Source organism: Aythya fuligula, chromosome 2 (genome assembly GCF_009819795.1).
Source record: "Aythya fuligula isolate bAytFul2 chromosome 2, bAytFul2.pri, whole genome shotgun sequence".
Taxonomy (NCBI): domain Eukaryota; kingdom Metazoa; phylum Chordata; class Aves; order Anseriformes; family Anatidae; genus Aythya; species Aythya fuligula.
Window position 1 is genome coordinate 43,211,188 of NC_045560.1, and position 22,244 is coordinate 43,233,431.

Sequence of the window (22,244 nt, forward strand, 5' to 3'; positions counted from 1 at the left end):
TGATTCACCTCTAAACCAAGAAGAAATTGATGGAATAGCCAATAAGCAAAGTTTGATGCAACAGAAATGCATGACTGCAATTACCCTAAAGCCTTTGCAGCTCTGCCTATCCATGGAAAATAATCTTGCTCTCAAATTGTATAGCCAATGCACCAGTTCCAGCATTAATCCAGGTCTCTGTTCAGGAACACTGAAATACTATCTTTGCAACATCAAAGGAAAACCTACTGTAACAAAACAGGAGAAAGGCTGCACAGCTGTTGAGTAGTTAAGAGACCTGGCACAGTGCCCAGTAAACCTGATGTCTCAGCTGCAAAGCGCCCATGTCCACGCAAATTCCAGATAGCAATGCAGCTACTGTAAAGAATACACTTCATCAGATAATGACAAAGAATTAATTTTCTTCTTCAAACAAGGAAAAAAAAAAAAAAACATTCTGTCCTTAGAAACAAATTCAGCTTAGAAGCTGAATCCTAACATTCAAAGAAAATATCGATCCCAGAAAGGTCATTAATCACTACGTTCAGTTAGATGACCTTGGCCAGTGACCTTGATAAGGCTGAATTCGCCTACTGATAGTGCAATGAATTACATAGTCTGTACAGACACAGACCACTACAATGCTCAGGAACAAAAACAAGGTGCAATCTAACCAGAACATTTTAAGAACACATAATCTGTCGAATAATGAGCGGCTTTGAAGAAATAGAGAATAAGGCCAGAGCTCATTTGGGATTTTCTGGGTTTGCTTCTTTCTTACTTTTTTTTTTTTTTTTTTTCCATTTCTAATCTACTCTGGTTTTACGTCATAGATGTTTCAACTTCTTCTTTAAAGTGACTTTCTTAAAGTGAGAACATTCCTTTAGTTTTCTGTAAACACTCAGTTCTTTTAAACTTGGTAGTTCATATCAAAAATATAATGCCAATATGATAGAGGTGACTTTTTAAATATTAATGATTTGCATTATAGTAGTGTGTAGCTAGCCCAGGAGTGAATGAAGATGTTGATGCAGTTTTATCTTGAATACATTTTGAACATACTTCAATTGAATTGTTTCTAATGGGACATTATCTTATTTCAAGACCATATTTTCTATTAGAAGACAAAACAACTTGTGTATGGAAGTTTATTTCCAGAAACTGAGACATCATCATCACTTTAGAAACACCTTCTAGCAAGAATTTTATGGAATTCACTTGTGAAACCATGTGCTACAAGACCAAAAAGATAGTAAAAATTGAAAATGGAGAAAAAACTCCAGAAAAAGACATGCTTCAGTCCCTAATGGAATATACTATAAGCATTAAGAATTTCAGCAAACCCATGAAGAAAAAATAAACATACATTAGCTCTGAGCAACCTCAGCAACCTGCCGTTATCTTCGTATAGCTCTACTACACCCTAACATTAACAGAGCATCCTCATGTTTCCCCACAACAATACTTTTCTGTGTTTTCTCAGTCATGAGGAATGAAGTGGACACAAGAATGGAAAATTCACTTCTTGCTAGACACAGCTTAGAACCTGGCACATGGTGCCTGTTTTACATTATTACCAGAACATACATTTAAGAGTTAGAAGAGGGAGGGGATGCTGGTAGATGCTGTCCTACATATGGTTCAGATAACATGGATGTTAAGCAAAGTATATCAATAGTTGAATTCAGACTCTTTTTTTAACCGACATCTATGCTTATTGCTACAAGTAGTAATTACTATTAAATATTGCAGCAAATTTAATCACACTAGTTATTACTGCTATTGCTAATAGTTTTTTTTCTTGTATTATACAGAAAGAAAAGGGGGGAAAAAGTAACAGTTTGGTCTGTTCCAAGATAAGAAGTGTTAGCACTGTCAACATTTCAGACAGTCAATGACACAGACTAGACATCTTCAAAATTGTGAGGAGGTACCTAGCCAAAGCCAGTGCCCTGTTCACTCTCTCCTCGAGGCCTGTGGTTCCCAGCGCCTTCCACATCAGCCAGAATTTGAATGCATCCGGACGCCTGCTGCACTGAATGGACTTGTCACCAGTGTCATAGCTGACATCGTAGAACTTGTCCTGCTGGAACAGGTACGCAGCCTTGGCAGAGTAACACTTCTTCAGGAGGCCCTATCAGAAACACAACAGAGGCTTAGATTGCTGATAGGCATTGTTAAATCTTTTTATCTTCACAAGCCAAAGCATTTTTTCCTGTCTGTACCAATCATTTAGTAAAAGAGAACTGGATGTGCATGTCACCATTCACAGCTTACAGCATTGTTTAAGAACCCTGGAAGAACCCAGTAAAGTCAGCATTGACCACACCAATTTTTAATATTTTTTTTCTGATTATTTACTTCCTAGTGTCACTGAAGAGCTGTAGGTTGAAGAGCAATTCTGCCCCAAATCTCAATAAACTATGGGAGCATGTACCACAGAAACAGCTGCCCAAACAGATGAATGTGTGGGTAAGGAGAAGGGGAAACCTGTGTCCACTGCTACAGCCTGTAGGTTGGAAGAACAGCCTGAAAAGCTTCCAGGAAGTTCAGAAATGGCTCAATCTGTTTCTTCTTTCCTCTGACAAAAGACTTCACATATGGCACAGTTAGTTATGGGTAAAGAATATTTCAGCCCCAAACCCAGTGTTTTCCTGTTACCAGTAGAGAGCTTCTGAAGATTTAGCATATGTTAATCTGACTGTTTTAGTGGAAACACCACCGACAGATTAGCATAACCCCATGTCTCATCTCCATTCACAGTTCTGACAACTTTAACATTTGAAAATAAGTCTCAGAAAATTACTTTAGTGCAACCTAACTATGATTTGTTAATGAAATTATTTTCATTCAGCAATCTCCAGCCTCCAACTTCTAGGAGATTGTCTGGGCAGAAATGGCCAGCAGAAAACAGGCAAAAATCAATGAGTACAGTGGCATGCTCCAGCAAAGAACAAAGCTGGGAAATAGAAAGCAGAGAGGCTGTTAAAGGTTTAAAGGTGCAGGTGAGGAACAGAGACACAGGACTGGCCCATTGGCTGAAGGATAAGAAGTAGAGACAAGGGCTAGCAGAAAGGAAGTTACGAGAGCAGAGATGAGGGTGGTCCTGCAGTGGGTCCAGGAGACAGGACAGGTTTGTGGATTTGTCAGGGAAATTAAAAGAGGGTGAGAAAAAAAAAACTGTAAGGTGATACTAGAATAGAAATTCAGATGAGTTTCAAAACATGGCTACAGCACCCGATTCAGATCTGCAAATGTGTATTTAAGTGACAGTTGAACCAGAAGTCTTCCATACAGCAAAGACCAAGGAACAGAAGCACACAACATGGTAAAAGATGCTAAACTACTCTAGCAAATAACAATTCATTTCTCAGTTGAACATCACTCTCCAGTTTTGAACCAACTGAACAGGCTTTTCACATATCACAACCATTTTTCTGCATCTGCAGCAACTTTGACTTCGAAACGGCAGACAGGGTCTGACATTTCTCTTAGTCAAAGTATGATATTCCTGCAACAGAGGTACAGTTTTTAATCAATGTTACAGTACACTACTGGTAACTTTAGCACTGACAGTAAAATAGAGAAAAAGACTTCAAGACAAGGAATTCAAAGAACACATGAAAATGAGAAATAGTCCACTGGCATACACAGGATAAAGTTTCCCTCTCTCCTAGCCTTTTCAATTCCCTCTGTCAATATTTTTAAAAAGAAAAGAAAAAAAAAAAAGGAAGAAAAAAAAAAAGGGAAAGAAAAGATGCCATGAACACCTATTTGTAAAGCACAAAAGGAGAAAAACAACCTTGAAGAAAGCTTCTCCACTACTTCTGCAGGGATTTGACAATCCTGTTGTAATACCCCGGTTTGCAAAAAGGACAGCAAATTCAGTATGAACTCTCTAGCCCCAGGACCAGCACATTCAGCCTTGTGAGAGGACAGTTTGTGTGACAGCTTGGGAAGAAAGGGATAGTGGCTGCTAAGAATTATAATGTGCTGCTGCAGCTCACTGTAGCATTAGCTGGAAAGACAGTGCTGGGCCTAGTATTTTTGCAGCACCTCAGATTCTCACAACACTTTCCAGCTTTTTCAGAGGAAAAACAAAAGGCAAAAAGGTGACACTGGAAACTGAAGAAAAGTCAAGCACTGACACATCCATCCTTCACCGCTTTTATACAGCTCTGTGTTCTCTGTTGCCCAACAGGAAAGGGAATCTATTTGTCAAGACATTGTGCCATGCTCATTTAGATCTCTGTACCTAAATCTTTAAATAAAAAATAAATTTTAAAATTAAAAAATAAAAAGAGAGAGAGAGAAAAGAAAGCAAACAAAAAAGTCAGCAACACCCCCAAATTGAAGTTAATTGCTTTGTTTATCACTGACTTTAAAGTTCTGCATCATGTTTCTGCAGCGAGTGTATAGCAGGGCCAGTTAATGTGGGGTTATCTTCTGCATTATCAGAACATGATACAGCTGCACGGTGGACACCACAGGATATTAGCCCCCCCAATGTCCATCATCTGAGAAATAACTTCAGTTTGTCACAAGAAATTTTAACTTGGTATTATTATAGAAGGAGTCAGACAAATGTTCTAGAGTGAAAAGCCAAGCAAGAACAAATATCTCAGTGAATTCAAATTCCTGAGAAGATCTTTCATCTAAAAAACAAACAAACAAAAACACAGGTACTCTCCTACTCTCCTGGTGCATCCAAAGCTGACAAGACATGCTGGCTTGATGATCTTTTTCCATCTGTTCATTTTACTGATAACACAACATGCTCAAGAAAACCCGTTGAAGATGTTGCCTACTGTCAATCTCCAGAGGCAAGGACAGTAATGTCCCCTCGCACATCACTAGAGCAGACAGGAGAAGAAATGAAAATCACGTGTTGTGCAAGAGAAAGGGAATATTCCAGACCAGTGCAAAAAGCAAGGTGGAGAACAAAGGGGGAAGAGAACGGAAAAGTTGCAGGATAGGCTGTTGGGCTGAGGAAAAGAAAAAGAAAAAAATCCAAGATAAGTTTTCTGCTCAAAAAAGCAATTACTCCTTGATCTCTAGTGTCTTGAAAGGAATAGACTCAAACAAGCTGAGGACATAAGATGTCATCTCAGTTTTCCCATTGAAATGAAGGAAAAGTAGAAAAAAATGAAAGAAAAATATGCTTTCTAACTCAATATTATCAGTCCCAAGATGATCCTGATGACTGTCCGCACAGTAACTGAACTGCTCCAGCAACTTGGGAAAATTGCAACCATTTCATTAGAACTGTCTCGCTTGCAAATTTGTGATTCTTCCTTCAGTATCTTTTATCTGTTTCTGTCCTTTGATCAGAAGCTAACGGTAGTTCTCTGCCTTATATTGAGGCTGTTAGAGTTTCAGAAAATGGAAATACTATTTTCATAAAGGCCCTGGTCCACTATGAAGTTTCAAGCAACTTTTCATTTCGATTAAGTCTACAGATAGTTGTTATGTGTTATAATTAGTGGCAAATAAATGAATAATTATTGATACTAAAACAAATATAGACAAGCTCCAGTTTCTTATGGTACATAATTCAAAACACCTTTTTCCTCATTGAACAGACTTATCTACAGCAACTCTTCTGATCTCCCTCCATTTCCATTACTAAGTGAACTTGAATTTTGTTAACAAAACATGAACAGCTTTTTCCTCCCAAGACAAACGTCTTCTTGATTTGCTTCATCTGAAGCAAAAAGGATGATCTTTTGAATGGCATATTTGAAAATTCTCAAAAGCAGTGTATTACAAAAGGCCATCCCTGTAATTCATTTCAAGAGGTGAGAAGGAGCTCTCAGTAGTACTAAACCCAAATAGAAAACAAGTTTGTTTCCTGCAGCTGCTCTGGAAAGAAATTAGTGAAGTAGATATCTTTGTGACACTGCTAACGATGAGGAAGAGATTACACTGCAGGTATGTTTACCATGATCAATCAGTAATGCTCTGTGCTAAACTAGGACTTCATTAGGTACATTCTTTTAGATTTTATTTTTAACTTTATTCGTTAGAATTCTCTTGGTTTCCTAGAACTGATTACTAATTACCTAACCTAGTGCTGCACTTAAAGATCTGAAGAATCACAGAACTTTGGCATTTGTGATAAATATTAGTTCCCCGTGTGTATGGTGACAGTAATCATGTTTACACAGACTACAGAAGAAACAAATTGGAATAGGTCTGGTTTTAAAAGAAAATGCACAACCTAAAACTGATTCATAGCATTTTAAGAACATTCAAGAACAAAGTTCACTTACTAAAGTTTTGAGAATATCAGTCCCCGTAGCTGTGTGTTTAAACTGTCACTGCAATTCACATCAGAGCAATACAGGTATGTTCTGAGTAAGTCTCTCATCACAAAAGTGATGAAAGTTATTCAGTGCATGGCAGTGAAGAAGGGATAGCTGTGCATTTCTTGAGTGATTTAAGCACTGAAAAGCCATTGTCATTGATCTGAGCTTTTTCAGAGGATTAACCAATCTCTCTTTTCCTTTGGTGAAAACACTTCTCCCTTCTAATCAAGTCAAACACATATTTCTCTCTTCTATCTCTAACTTCTTCGGAAACCACTCCTACTTACTTTCATCGAGGTGAGAAGATTGCCTCTTATCAGCATTTCTCTGCAGTTTAAATATTTTCCTATATAGATTTTCAAAATAGGAGATAAACACAGTATTTCATTCTAAAAATCTAGCTGCAATCTAGCCTTAAGACTATTGGCATTGCCAAACCAAATGGCTTCACCCTGCAGAAGGACCTGGGTAGGTTGGATTGATGGGCAGAGGCCAATGGGATGAGGTTCAACAAGGCTAAGTGCCGGGTCCTGCACTTTGACCACAACAACTCCATGCAGCGCTACAGGCTTGGGGCAGAGTGGCTGGAAAGCTGTGCAGAGGAGGAGGAGGAGGATCTGGGGATGAAAGTAAAGCAAGGTTCTTCCAGTAAAGTGTCATAAATATTCATTTAATTTTTTTTTTCCTTAAAGATTTATATTCTACTTTTTTCAAAAAGCTGAAGAAAGTACCCAAGTTTGGACATGTTTCTTTTTGCGTAAGGTCTGCACTGGCACAAACATAAAATGCATAAGTGCCAGTTTTCTAGGAGTTAAACCCTGACTAAAACACCTTCTCCTCCCCATGCAGCAAAGTGTTCTATTTTCTAGAACATATCTCACTGTACAACTGGATCTGATTGTATGAGAGGTGAAAACACAGAAGTATTGCTGACCAACTACCTAAAATTGTTATCTACAAGTATTTCTGGCACAACGTTGCATAGCTGTGATCTGGAAGTGGAATAGGATTGCTCTACCAGCCATCACTCTTCATGGAAGGAGAGCCCGGCAGTTGGAACAATGTTTGTAAAGTGACTCTAAATGCCAAGGCAGCTAGAATATTTCATTCCTCTCTGTTTCTTTCCTCTCTCTTTCGGAGAAGTTTCCAGTATGCAGCAAAAGTAGCCTAATCATTACCTGAGGCTACATCTACATACTGGGCCTAATTAGTTACAAATACAGCACTGAATTCTTCCCAAGCCTGCAATTTAGAGACTACATTAACCTTAGTCAATAACTTCATTCTGCTTGTTTTTCATCCTGAAATAAAGGTAAAATGATGGACAGGTAGTTCTGGAATCTGTAATCCTCTTTAATCCCACAGACTCTAGTCTAAGGAAACGAGGAAGCATACTTCTCCTTGCTACCCTGCCACATCTCACCCATGATTTGGAGTGATCTGCTCCAAGGGAGCACTGATTAGCATCTATGCTCTTCAGTCCTCATTAGTTCTTACTACCAGGAGTTAGTAAGCAGCTACATGGACAGCTAACCACTAGCAGCTGAATGGAATCCATCAGCTGCTTTGACAGAGACTTATAAAAGTGATTTACAAGCCATGGCCACAAAACAGTGATGCAAACCTCAGGGACTCCATATCCTCACAATGTTCAGTCATTGATGAACGTAGATAAAACTTATCCCGATGCTAGAGAATGGACATAAGCTTTTGCAGTGCTGAGTCTGCAATGGTGCTTCAAATAATTAGGCTCTTACTAGTTTCTTTATTAAGGTAGAAGAATTCCATAAAGATATAAACAGGGACTTCAATCACATTGCAGACTAAAGTGTCTTTTGTGCCACTTGACATCAGAGCTTTGTTGTTTATTTGCTAGATTTTTTTCACTATGCATGTTTTTTGGAAAGTCCCAGTCATCCTAGTAATGAAGAAAAAAATGAGCACAGCAAGGAAAGAAGGCTCTGCATCTTTGGCTGCATGCACTTCAACTCCTTTCTCACCCTGGTACACCCATGCAAGGTGATACAGAGAGTAGCTCTGTCTACATGGCATTCTTTAAACAGAGATGCAGTGCTGTTGCAGTCCTAGTGGATGATAGCTGTTCTGGTGACTTTGATGAGCTTAGTGTTTAAACTGCTAGAGACACAGGTGACAAAATACTCAATTCTGAATATAAATGCACAGAAGCAAACTAGAAAGGGCACCAGCTGCATTTGAACATTGATGAGTATAGTGACTTGGATCAGCTTGGCCCTTCTCTTAGTCACCCTTTACTAATTTCTTGGTGAAATTCAAAACAGTGTCATACAGCTTTTGCACCACAGTGTAGTAAAACTGACTCAGCTGTTTTCTTATCTCCACTTCCTCATTGCAGCAATGACAGTCTACTGCATTAAAAAATTAGGAAAACAAAAACAAAAACAAAAACGGAAGGACTTACAGAGTTGTCTTTCACCAGAAGAGCACAGCACTGGATTCCAGCCAACAGCATTTTATGGGGATTCCAAGCAACAGAATCAGCCCTGCAAAATTCATAAAAGGAGATAGGGGAGAAGGCATAGGAATTGCACCTATAATCACTGGTACGAGAGGCAAAAATGCCCAAATGCAACCCAAGCAGATAAATCAGTTTTTCCAATTTTTCCGCATACCCATAGGTTTAGCAATCCCTCCAGTTAATGACAATACGCATTCTGAAAAATACAGCTCTCATGGAGGCTTGTCTATCTCAATCCCTGTAAGTGTGCCCATAAACTAAAACTGACTTACCTGTGGATGCCACGAAGAAGTCTGCAATGCTTCCTTGATATCAAAGCTGAGCCACCCCAAGAAGCCTATTGGAAAAATTACAAAGCCAAGACAATGTTATTTGTATAAAGTTCTTGGTGCTCTCTGATAATGCTTCAATCAAGGATTACTGACAATGTTTTTATCTTATTTGAAATTTAGTTTATTACATGGTTAGTGGACTAAATTTTGCTTTTAGCAGCAGCTACAAACAAAGGTGGTTGCCTGAGACTACGCCTAAAATAGAGGAACCAAGGGTTTGTGCCATTATGTGAACCACAAGCTATGTTTTCACTTCTGTGTAAGCAACAGCATGAATTGAAGGGCTTCTGCATAACCAGGACATAGGAGGTGGTTCTGTTCCTCCAGCCTAAACCTAAGCAATGACAGTCAAAAGACCCATTTTGTACACATTCCTCCTCCTAGCTTTTTCCTTTGTGAGAGTTTCTCACAAAGGAAGAGAGAATGATAATCTCTGCCAATTGCAAAGCCCGGGCTCAAATACTCAGTGGAGTTTTGATACAAAAAGTGAAGTCAGTGAGTAGGTAATAGCAGCATTTCTGTGACCAGCAATCTCACTGATGTTAAAATGGTGTAGCATTCACCACATCGATCTCAGGTCATCTAAGAACTAGCTGTGTGGCCTAAGCATCAGTGAGGCATTCTCTGTAGTGAGTAGCTCTCCACTGACATTCTTTATCAAGTGTCCTCTTATCTATTTTAGATACCTGTCTTTGAGTGACACCTTCGCAGATGTCTCTCTCCATGCACTACAAAAGGAGCTCAGACAATAAGCATAAATTACACAAGTTTGACTTCTGGCCGCCTTAAGTTAGGGAAGGTGACTTGTCTATGAATTCAGCAAGGACCAGACATCACCCACTAGCTGCAGTAAATCTTCATTTCTCAAGCAACATTTATCCATGGGGTCAGGGTGGTGCGGTGAGAGCACACAACAAAAAACAGAATGCATGTCATATATTGCATTTGAGAAAATATTATTAAATATGAAAAAAGGGATTTCAGCATTCATACAGACAGAATCCACAAAAGAAAGTTCCCTGTGAAATGAGCAAGGCTCCTCAGAGATGCAGAAGAGGCATCAGTCCAAAAAACACCCGGACTCAGCATATCATAAAAAAAAGATTCATATATTTTGGATTACTGAGGAAGAAAACACTGCTGTGAAGATTCCTGATCTAAATATAATGCGGTCATACTTGCTCGCCTTTAGGTGCTCTGTTTGTTGGTTGTTTTTTTGTTTTTGGTTTGGTTTGGTTTTTGGGGCGGGGGTGCTTGGGGGGGAGTTGCTTTTGGTTTTTGCTTGAAAACAAACAAAACAGCTGTGAGAGCTGATCTATGAATTAAGCATCAGTTTTTGCTTTATAGGTCATATATTAGGGAAAAAATCTGCTGTTTCTGGGAGACAGGAATAGTAAAAGCTCATGAGGGAAATGAACGGTTAAAAACTTGTCCTAACACTTATCATTCTCATTAATGCAAAACACAAACACCACATCATATTTTATGTTGTCATGCTCACAACATTCGTGCTGAGAAAAAGGCTGCTGCTCAATCTACTTTTGGAACCTAAGAAAGGAAATTATTTGCCTCAAATTTCACAGTAAACCAGTGACAGAACCATGATGTCAAACTGGGTTCCCGAGCTAGCCCAAACTAGCCATGTTACTGAAGGACGATCAACTCTTTATAGCTAGATTTTGCTCTTCTCTTTCTGTAATACAGTCAAAGTAGTCATTAAATTATTCCCCAATTTTTACAATTCATAAGCAATGCACTGGCAGACAATAAATCTTTTAAAAATTTGCATCCAAAGCTGTTGGTATTTGGAATAATTGACATTTTCACACCATTCTGAAAAAAATAGGACTAGGAAGGCACTCAAGTGTTCATCTCACCTGTGTGCCACCCCCAAAGGCAGGATCAGCCATACCTATGGCATTCCTGTCAAACATTTGTAGAGATTATTAACCAACGAACATACCCATTTTGGGATTAATATCAGAGTGAAAGATAAGGTGAAACTGCTGCCTACACAACCCAATTGGTACTTCCATCTACCTTCATTTTAAAAACTACTGCTATGTATCTTGAAGAGAGGTATGATAGGTCCAGGCATCTCTACCACCTCCCAGTCTCTCCTGGAGCCACAGTACCACAAGATGAATTTGTGCTCTGTGCTTCTTTACTCAGTTCATAGACTAAGTGCTTAGAGATCCAGGGCTGGCAAAAACCAAATGTGAACGAGAAGGCACCCAAGGATACCGAGAATCACTGGCTTTGTCTGTTTTTAAAGAGCTCTAATGATGGAGGCTGCAAAACTTAGCCACCTAATTTATGTTTAACAATAACAACCCTACAGATTGAAATGTCAGTCCTAGACGGTGTTACCCCTTATATCTGCAGTGGCCATGGAAAACACATTCTTTTCTTCTTGTAGCAGCTTTTAAAGTATCTGTAGAGTATTGCATATAGTCTCTTTATCTTTTCTAGTTTAAATAACATCACTGCTTTTAATCTTTCTTCATTGGTCATAACTTCTGGATATGATTCCATTTATCTTCACCGCTCTACTCCTTTCTAATCTTTATCCTGTAGGTCCTTAACCTCCTTGATATTCAGCTTTTTATTTGGACACAGTCTGGATAAGGCAGATGAAGCACCAAGCAGAAAGAATTATTTTATGTATCTTTAGTCAAAGAAGCTGTCAAGATGTTTATCCCAACTGCACAGGCTTAAGACTGATGATCTGTGATGCACTGCAAACCTTGTATCTTTTTCTGGGGATCTGCTATCTAGCCAACATTCCCCAGATGTTTGTGCAGCTGATTATTGGAGCTTAAACCTAGAGCACTATCTACATTGAACTACAGCCTGTTTTTTCCACTTTTTTTCTTTAAACTGTCAAGATCTCCATCTTCTAATCCTGTCCTCCCACTAATTCTTGCAGTTCTGTGTCATCTTCATGTTATCTTCAAATTTAGTCAGTGGAATTTTTTTTCATCCAAGTTATTAATGAAAATACTGGGTAACTTCTAACCTAGGATAGACCTCTCCTGATTTCTACTCAAAATATTCTCCACCTTTCAGCAGTGAACCACTAATAACTGCTCTCCGAGTATGATTTTCCAGCCAGGTTTTCACTCACTGCCACTGTTGCAGCTTGGCAGGCTTTCTGATGAGAATTTCCTATGAGTTATTGGCAAGACACAGTAAATGAACTGCTTCTTCTTGCACAAGACTAGCGAAAGAAGGTTTGATTGCCATAACCAATGTATGAATACTATAATGTGCACAAAATATGGTTACTGCACTGGCTGTTGAGTGGCTTGACTGCTGAGATAATTTCATCATATTGGTATTGTCCTGAAACTTTTTCCTTAAGTCCCTTTTTCTCTTCAGTTTTGTCTCCATGTGAGAACTTATCTGCAATTTCTGACTCCAATTAAATTTAACTTCCCGAAACCCACTAATTTTATGTTGATGTTCTCACATTCACCCCTCCTACAAATCATGAGCTTTATCATTTCACACTTAATGAAAAGCCTCCCTAAGGCAACCATATCAATATTTGGTATCAGAAAATATTCTGAAATAAGATACATCAGTGTAAAACTGCAAGTAACATCACAGACTTTCATGTAATAACTGTATAAACTGTTCTCAAGATCATTTGCAGTAGATAATGCTGATTCCCACCAATGCTGGCCCTAAATTACAGCTTTCCCTGTTTTAAAATGATTGTTTTAATAGTACTGTATATTTTTTTTCCTCCTAAGTTACAGCAGGCCCAAAAAGTAGTACACGCTGTAAGAATCATTCAGCTGGAAACCAGACCTTTCAGAGGAATGCAGATCCTGGAAAGGTTTCCAACACTATGTTCTTGCCTATAAGGCTAGAAGGAGGTAGGCTTGCTTAAAGGCAAATTAAAAAAAATCTCAAACTCTTCACTATGTTTCTTATACACACTATGTTTCTTATACACTATTTCTGATCTCACTGTACTTTTCCTATTATTATTCCAGTAAACCTATTTTTAATGGTGCTGTGAGATAAAAAGGTCACATTATGAATTACAGTCTGCTCATTTTACCATATCACATTTTTATATATACATATGTCTGATATCACTTACACGCAAAGGTTCCAGTCTCTTCCCTATGCCCTGCTCCCATATAAATAGTCAGAAACTTTAAACGAAAATAAAATATCCATGCACTCAACTTTTGACAGTTCAACAGAGGGTGAAAGAAAAAATGGAAAATGCACTGATAGAACTCCTAAGAACCAATCAAGGCTGAGAATTCATTGAGAGGTTCATAACATGAATCCCATCTTAATAGAAAGATTAGTCTTCTAGACCAAAAGCTACCCAATTTATGATTGTACATTTGTTATTCTACCAGCAATCAATTAACATCTGACAGCTACAGTCACTGTGAAAACAGTAAATTAACTTTAAGATATTCACTGACATTTTTACCCTAGCTTAACAGGAGGTAAAGTTGGAAGAAGAAATGTAATTATTTACAAAACACTAGCAACTGCTTATGAAATATAGTTCAGAGTACTGCCCAGGTTCATCCCACCTAACTGAAGTTATTCAGCTGCAGGGAATGGGTTAGGAGACTACACATCATCCTCCTGCTGAACATCTGCTGGGTCATCCTCACCAGCATACAACCACAAGGAAGTTCTGCAGGCACTTTAAATACTAGGGCTGAATTTTGTCGTTTTGCCTCCAAGAAAATGAAATTTTGAATCACACACACAGAAACTTTATTTATTAATGTCTGAGCCATTTTTTATTTGAAATGCACATCCGTGTCTATGTTATTTTTCTTTAAATACTCAACATTAAGCAAATACTTAAAAATTTAAAGCAGGTCTAAAAGTCTCTATTAATGTTGCTTCAGATTCTCTCATTGTTCCATGGATTTTTGCACAGCCATTCTGGGTTTGTGGCATTATCACTATAAAGAGAATCCAGTTTTAGAAAATATGAAGAGACCTACTTTTAGAAAAATACATTTATAGCTAACTCCTCCAGGTAATAAAAGGACTCAGTGATTATTCCAAAAAGGCTCATGAATGGATTTTTAAAGCCAAAGCTAAAATTATAAAGAAATGACTCAATAAAAAAAATTTGAACCATTTAGGAAAACTTCAGGGGACCTACAGAAAACTAACCTGTGAATATGAAACCGAATAATTTATTGTCATTTGAGCCAGAAGCATACCTTCATTTTAACCTGTATGAACCATGCACCGCAATTCTAACATGTCCATTCTCCAATAGACTGTGGAAACAATCTGAAATTCTAGTTGTATATAATCATCCTTGAATCATTTTTGCAGTAGCAAGAAGGAACAGGAAATTGATTTTAAAATCATTTTGAAATATAACCTAACAATGACAAGGAAGTTTTGACTGCTTGTCACAAGCAAATTATTTGCTGGTTTTCAGCTGATGGAACACAGACAAATCAGGAAGTTTTTCTGCTCTCTATGCAAAATGTATATATATATATTAAAGCCCAGCTTACTACTACACAGAAAAACATTAACAGTCAAAGAAAAATATCAATTATTAAAAAAAAATAAAATTAAAGAAAACTACACAGTATACAAACTCACGTCTACATGAAGCCAGAGGCCATGCTTTTCACAGATATCAGCAATTTCATCCAGAGGATCAAATGCTCCCAGCACTGTTGTGCCTGCAGTAGCACAGACAAGAAATGGTGCTGACCCCTGCAATAGGATTCAAAACAAAAAATTGTCATTCGCACTGCTCATTTCCTCCAGTATATTTGGAGAGCTGAAGTATAACAAGGTCTTGGAAAGTAGGACAGAAATGTGACAGTCTACATTTTAGTTTCCCAGCACTGAGAGCCTCATGTAGAAGTTACTGCATTTAAAAAGTGCTGACTATTTAAAAAAAAAAAAAAAAAAGTATTTCCAGCTAACACCATCACAGGGCAGACTTCACCAGTTTCAGACTGTTTTGACAGATGCTAGTTTTGTCAAGATGAAAGCACTCTAGATATTCAACATCTCTTTGTACACTGATTTTCATTTCTCAGTCTTCCCCATTTTACTACTATATTTTGCTGCCGTTCTGCCAAACACAAATCAAGCTATTAGTTCAGCCAGCAGGCTACCCCTCAGGGACATGACTCACCCCTCTAGGGACTTCACCTGCATTCCCTCTACAATGCCTATGGCTCTTTGCTGAGGGAAAAGGAACCTTCATTTAGGGAACATGACTTGCCTTGGGCAGCACTGGCATACACCACAACTGGGACAGTCATCGCTATCTGACCCAAATGCCTGGTCTACAGCCAAGTGCAATTCTGACTGTTGTCAGGTTGCAGCCTCAGACAATTATCACAAGACATCCATTTTGGCTTTAATGGCTTTGCTCATCGTTTTCCCATTCAACCAATACCAGGTATGCAATAGCAAAGCAGGTCAAATATAGCAGCTTGTACCTACCCTTGCAAATATACGTGCCTGCGTGTACACAGGAGCAGAAACCAAAGTAATTAAAAGAATTGGTGGGGTCTGGAGTGACTTTATGACATTGACAGTGTCAGCCTTAGCAATAACTGACCAATCTCACGTGCTGGTAAACACATGCTGAAGTTACTGTTCTGCTTGTTTCAGCATCTGGCCTGCAGCATAACAATGCTGCTACTGAAGAGGCACTAAAGTTGTTATAAATCATATAATCTTGGATCCCTGGATTCATTTGCAGTGAATTAAATCTCTCAATATAAATCTCTATGCTGATGTAACGTACTGTAGCTTCACTGAAATCAGACACCAGCTGAAAAATCAAACTCTACATGCAAGTCTTCTATATAGCTTCACTTCTGCTGAAATCTGATCTCCTCTGCTGTCCTCTTTTTTAATTGTTGCTACTTTTAAAATCTACTACAGAGACAGACAGACTTGATTAACTTCTGCATTCTGACGGTTTTATATTTCTTTAAGAGTGTAGATGGCTGTTAGGATGGTGCATAATTGTAAGAAAATTTTAAAAACAAATCATAAATTACTAAAGCAGTGAAAAGTAGCCTTGGAATAAATTTAAACTCATCTCATACATTCACAAAGGATTACCAGCCTGTAATTCACTGCATGGTCATTCTTACTAAAAACTACAAAAAAAAAAAAAAAAAGTCAATCAAACTTACAAACCAGCCTGAAGCTCAAGTACAAAACACTTTTGAGTGAAGCAAAGACTTATCTGCTACACTTAACAGTTTCTGTTAGTATTCTCACCATTTTTCTCCCACAGCTACATCACAATGACAAAGCTTCCTCAGCTGCCAGAAGGTAACATGACTGAATATGGGGACAAGTCTAGAATCTCTACAAATTCAAAAGATTATTGTTACCATTACACCTTTCTGCAAAGAAGGAAATCATGTTTTTATTCTTTTTGCCAATAAAATTAAATAGATTTTCTTGACCAGATGCTCAAAAAACAAGTCTAAGACTCTTGCTGTTCACAGTCAGTGAACATTTTGTGCTCCTACCACTAGTGAATACTATCATTCTATGGTTCTGCAATTCTACGAATGCATCCTCTGTTGTTTAAGAGTCATTAGAACACACACTGTAATTCACTGAAGTGTCCTTCTGTAAAAAACTTATAAAATAGCACTTTATCAAGGACAGACACAGTTACTGAAGCTCAGGTGAGATGGAAAACTTCCAGGATGCCTTTAACTTCCATTAAAAGGCAAGTGAAATAGTAAGTGTTTCTCAAAGGTAACACTCCTGTAAGTGGAGCATTTTAATACAGAACATTGGTTCTAAATTGCAGAGTACTGTACTGAGGCTGACTTTTTTATTATTAACATAAATGCCAGGCAATCTTTTCTAAATAACAACCAAATTTATTACACCAACAAACAAAAAATCTGTTTTTGCAGAGCACAGATCTCATTCTCCTGCTTGCTTTCTCTTGCTTCATATTTCAGTTCTTTTTTTCCTGTGGATCACTCAGATGAGCAAAGTACAGATTGTCTTTCATGGATAAGGCAAAGTACACAGAGAGGTAAGCAAGATTTTCCTAAGTAATTAGGGACACCATATATCATTAGCTATTATACCTAACATGAAACTCCAAGGGGAGATGGTTGTTTGGCAGAAGATGTGTCTAAGGAACATTTTACTGAAAGCTACTGTGACCGTGCCAGTGCATAACACAACAGCACTGCCATGCCTTTTCTGTCAGCCACAATAGTTTCCAAAGCAGGATTTCATGGTAGTCAATGTCCACACTATGGATGTTGCACTAGCTGATTAGTATTCCCAGATCATGGACTAAGGGCTAAGCTCTGAATCCTACTGTTGTCATGAACAAACTGGAAATGAGGTGACCCAATCAAGTCAAAAGAAGATGCAATGTGCCTTTTAAGTCGCATTGAGTCCCCTAAGTTCTCTAAAGTAAATTGTATTGACTATATTAAGTTCTATCTTACAGAACGTGATAATGTAGGTTAATGTTGTCCAAATATACACGAGTACATTTCCAAATGGTGATCTATCACTTTCTGCTTGGTAAAGTCCCTGTGGGAAAAGAGGCAGAATGCAATCTCTACACTTTTCCTGCAGCACCAGAAAGGATGAAATTTAGCATTTTCAGCATGTATGATAGTTTCAGAGACAAAAAGCCTTATCTTATAGCTCTTGCTTACTGCAGAGACTAAAGCAATAGCTTCTGTAATAACAGAAAAACCTACAGTTTTCATTTGCCTTTTAAGGAAAGCAGATACTGCATATATTTCGTTTGAAAAGGGATTAAGGGCAAAATAAATCCTAGGTATAGAAGAAATGTGCTAAATACTTCAGAGCAGCATTGTACTCAGGGTTTTCATTAATAGTGAACACCCTGTGGAATTTTACTCTCCAGAACAGCGTAACACCTAAGAGCCTTGGCTCGCTCCACAAGTCTGGGGCAGCTGGATTACACCTGTAAGAAAAACACTGGCACATCAACTGTCCTATTTTAAAGAGTTCACTCACTCTTAGTTTTCCTTCCTTTCACTCAGACGCAAGCACACAGTCTGCATGCACTCCTCCTCTCTCCTTCATGCTTTCTCTCCCCCTCTCACCTCTTTCCTGGCCCGCTGGACTTGTTTCTCCAGTTCCTCAGGTATCATCTTACCTCTAAGGGACACAGATGTAAAACTTTTTCAGTTACATTCAAATAGGTTGGTTAGTACAGCACTACTGCATTTTAAAAGACTCAGAGATCACAGCCATGGCTTTTGCTTGCTTACCTTTCATCTGTTTTGATGAAGTAAACATTCTCTGTACCAATACCCAGAAAGGAGGCTGCCTTCTTCATGGAGTAGTGACACTGTAGAAGAAAGAGCATGCAAAAAAAAAAGAGTGAGTAAACAAGTAAAAAGAATGAAAAGTTCCTCAGTATAGGAAACAGCGACACTGAAATTAATTTAATATCAGCATATAACAGTCGTGACAACAGTATAATCTAACACAAAAAGCAAATTGACAAAGCTATGCAGCAAAAAGACATATCATACTTCACAATTAATGACACACTAAAGAGCAGGAAAATAATAGGAAAAAAAAAAAACACAACAACAACGAAAAAAAAGATGTGTGCCATGTTTCAAACACAAACTTAGAAATAAAAAGCTCTATTACATACACATTTTTTAAGCTGATTCTCCATTAGAATGAAAAATAGAAAGTTTGTAATGTCATCAGGAAAGAATTATTAATTGTTTCAGCATGTTTTAATAGAACAGAACTAAAAGTATCAATAGGTATAAAGGGCAAATGCACAAGAAGGAAGGTCCAAAGGCTATTGAACACAACAGCCTAGAGGCAACCTATAGGTCTGAAAGCCCAAAAGCACCACTCCTCGTAAACTGGGATTAATTAAGATGTATATAGAAATGCCTAAATCTTCTACCACTTCATAATTCCAATGTTTTCTATACATTTTCTCAACATCAGCTGTTGGCCACTGCCAGAGACAGGATACCATGCTAAATTGACCTTTGGTCTGATCCAGCAATTCTGGTCTCATAGACTCAAGGAGTTCAAGTCCCAGGACTTACCGATGTTTTTAGAGGTGGTACAGTCAGGACTTACAAAGCTTTCAAATTCCTATCTCTGAAAAAAGACCTGAAAATCTTGGTGTTTAGACCAAGGTTGTCCACATTAATTTTGATCTTGAAAGCCATTATGAAAGCAAAAAGGCTTTACATGGGACTTAGCACATAAATTAACATGGATTTTGCAAGAAGTTCCAGTTTGAACCTATCTACGTTTCCACTAATTATTATTTCAGCAAAGAATTTTAGCTAGGTCTCACCACAGAAATGTCTGTAAATGAATGCAAATGAGTACAGAAACACACAGTGCACTTCTCACTTTACACTGAATAAAGGGCATTAGTGTATGAAGCCTGTAATGTGACTGTAAAAGATGTCCCTTCACCCGACCAAAGGATGTTAGAAATTGGTTTTTATTCAATCATAAAGAGGTGAAATGTCTCAGGTGAAAAGGATACTTGAGCTCACTGTCCACCCTGTACTTTGTACACTTTTTTTCTGTTAAACTAATAGTCAAGGCTTTATGTTACCATCTTTCCAATGTTCACCATTATAAGCTAGGACCTGCTCTGTTGTGGATACTGTTGTTCCAGCATAAGAGTATTTTGTCTTATTCCAAAATAATAGTATGCTGAACTCACGCAGCTTAATCCATCTTCAAGAGTTGCCTGGGAATTCAAAATGCAATAACCTTCTTAATCTGAACTCATTATTAAATATCAAAACTACTCTGAACAACTTGTAGCATGACAAATGCCTACCCACTCATGTCAGTGGAGTCAGTTTTGAGAATATCAGCATCTCATAGGACTATACAGTTCTCTTCTCAGAATAAAGATCATCCATGCCTTGGATTATCACTTCTCAAAAAAAAAAAAAAAAAAAAAAAAAAAAAAAAAAAAATTATTACTGAAGAGTTAAATAACTCATATTCCAGCAACTGTGAAGATGTCTAGAATTGTTGCTTTTCATACAGGAGGTGAAGCCAGGTGGATAATTAATTCAATTTTCTTCCAGAGAGTTCACATAAATGCAGTTACAGCAGAACATAATTATGAAAAATGTACAACATTTTAATGTGTGGGTATGAATATATTAGGGGTATTAAAGCCTGTCATGCTGATTTTGATGAGACAGATGATCTCAAAGGCCTCTTTTTCTTTTTGACAAAAAGGTTTTCCCCATCATCGCCCACTTTTTAAATACAGGCATGCAAAAATACTACCTGATACTATCTGGTAGTTCTAAGAACTCCTGGTTTTGTAACATGACACATCCACAAAGCTTTTAGGACTCATTTATTTAGACTTTTACAAGAATAACAAGATACATAGGTAGATAATTAGTCATACATTATATCGATAATGGCAACATGACTGTAGTTACATTTTGCTTAGTAGAAGTTTGGAGATGCTTTCAACAACTTAGTGAATAATTTGAAATACAAGTAGCCTCTATCATTGATTTCTGTCCATTTGGTTCAAATGAAAGGTATGAATCACTTGGGATAATATGACTGCTTCACATTCAGAAAGCTGTACGTCTGCAAAATCAGCATACTAACAAAGAAGCTATCACTAAATCAAGTATTTTAATATAAAAAATTGGATGGGAGAGATAAGAGGCTTGAGCACATCAGAGATTATACCAGAGAGCAGAAGGAAGGAGCAAAATAAAGGGAATACCAAAACAAAACAGGTTGCAAGATACACTGTTTCTCAAATGCTTCTGTTCCTCCTTCTGTCCTACTGAAGACCTGAAAAAATTTGGTAGGTCTACAGTAAGACAGAAAAGGGACAAGACATATTAAAACGTAGACTTGAAATATGCTTCCTTTGATGAATAATCTTTCGGTTTTATTATTTGAATACATACAAGAATTTCCTTTTTTCACTATCATAACCAGAAGCTATTACACTAAGTTACTCCACGTCATTTAAATATATATACACACACACACCAGAGAACATTTAGCAGCTCTAGTCACAACGTCAACTAGTTCATTTGTTCATAGTGGCCTTTCCAAAGAGAAAGGAATACTCAGATAAAAGATATTATATGTACCTAGATTATATACATAATATCAAGTAATAATTTTTAGTACTATGAGTTCAGATTTCTCTTGCCATGTCTTCTGTGGTTTTGTTTGGACATATTCAATCGGTAGCCATTAGGAGTGAGAAGTGAATGCCTTTAGGCACAAGATCAAACCAAAACAGTGCATTTAAGATGTGCTCCTGTAGTCTTTTAACTACAGCTAGACAGTTTTCTTTTCCTAACGACATTTGCAAAGATAAAGTACTTTGCCACTGTGTTCATTAAAACAGAAGATAGATTTGGATTTTCTTGATTCTGAAGAGTTTCCTAGAAACATGATTGCATAAAGCAATTACAATTTTATGAGACTTTTATTACTCATTTTTGCCTGCTGTAATTTCAACAGGGGACAACATGGTGCGTTAATGTTGTGTTCTCCCACTTTATTACTTTCATGATCAAGTTGCATTGGGGAGGAATTTGGTTTCATTGCATCCAAAAAATTACTCGTATCAGCATGTATGTTTCAACTGTTTACACATACACTTGTACCCTCAAATTTCACAAATTCCTACCTTTCAGATCAATGTAAAAAGTTATTGGGTTAGAAAAAAAGTTGAAATGGAATTCAAATAGTGAAAAATAATCAAAATGTGGGCTCTGTTCTACAACTACAGCTGTGTTCAGGTATTACAGAAACAATGATAATGCCTCAAGAAAGTGGGAATTAATTTGTCTACAGCTAACTCTATCTCAAGAAGAATCACTGTAATTGTCCAGCAAAAGAACGTGGTTACATCATTTGGCCACAATTTTAAGTAGCTTAGCATTTTACTTGTAGGAACGAGGAGCATTTTTGCTGTTGGCCAAACAGAGCTTTTGAGGACCTTTAGTGGGTCACACATTAAAACATACACCTTCAGATTATCCACAAACATGCACAGAATACATAGCCCCAGGTCACATAAAATTAACTCAGTGACAAGTTCATGCATTCCCCTGCTCT

General features: G+C 37.7%; 1 protein-coding gene across 2 annotated transcripts in view; it reads right to left on the bottom strand.

Moving 5' to 3' along the window:
• Positions 1–22,244, bottom strand: part of GADL1 (glutamate decarboxylase like 1) — a 121,999-nt gene that overhangs the window by 40,528 nt on the left and 59,227 nt on the right. For both annotated transcript variants that reach the window (XM_032183193.1, XM_032183192.1), the window contains exons 7-12: positions 18,395–18,474; positions 18,227–18,281; positions 14,733–14,849; positions 9,057–9,121; positions 8,728–8,809; positions 1,914–2,113 (exon numbers count right to left, since the gene is read on the bottom strand). In XM_032183193.1, coding sequence (XP_032039084.1) covers positions 1,914–2,113; positions 8,728–8,809; positions 9,057–9,121; positions 14,733–14,849; positions 18,227–18,281; positions 18,395–18,474 — 599 coding nt within the window. The remainder of the gene's footprint in view (positions 1–1,913; positions 2,114–8,727; positions 8,810–9,056; positions 9,122–14,732; positions 14,850–18,226; positions 18,282–18,394; positions 18,475–22,244) is intronic.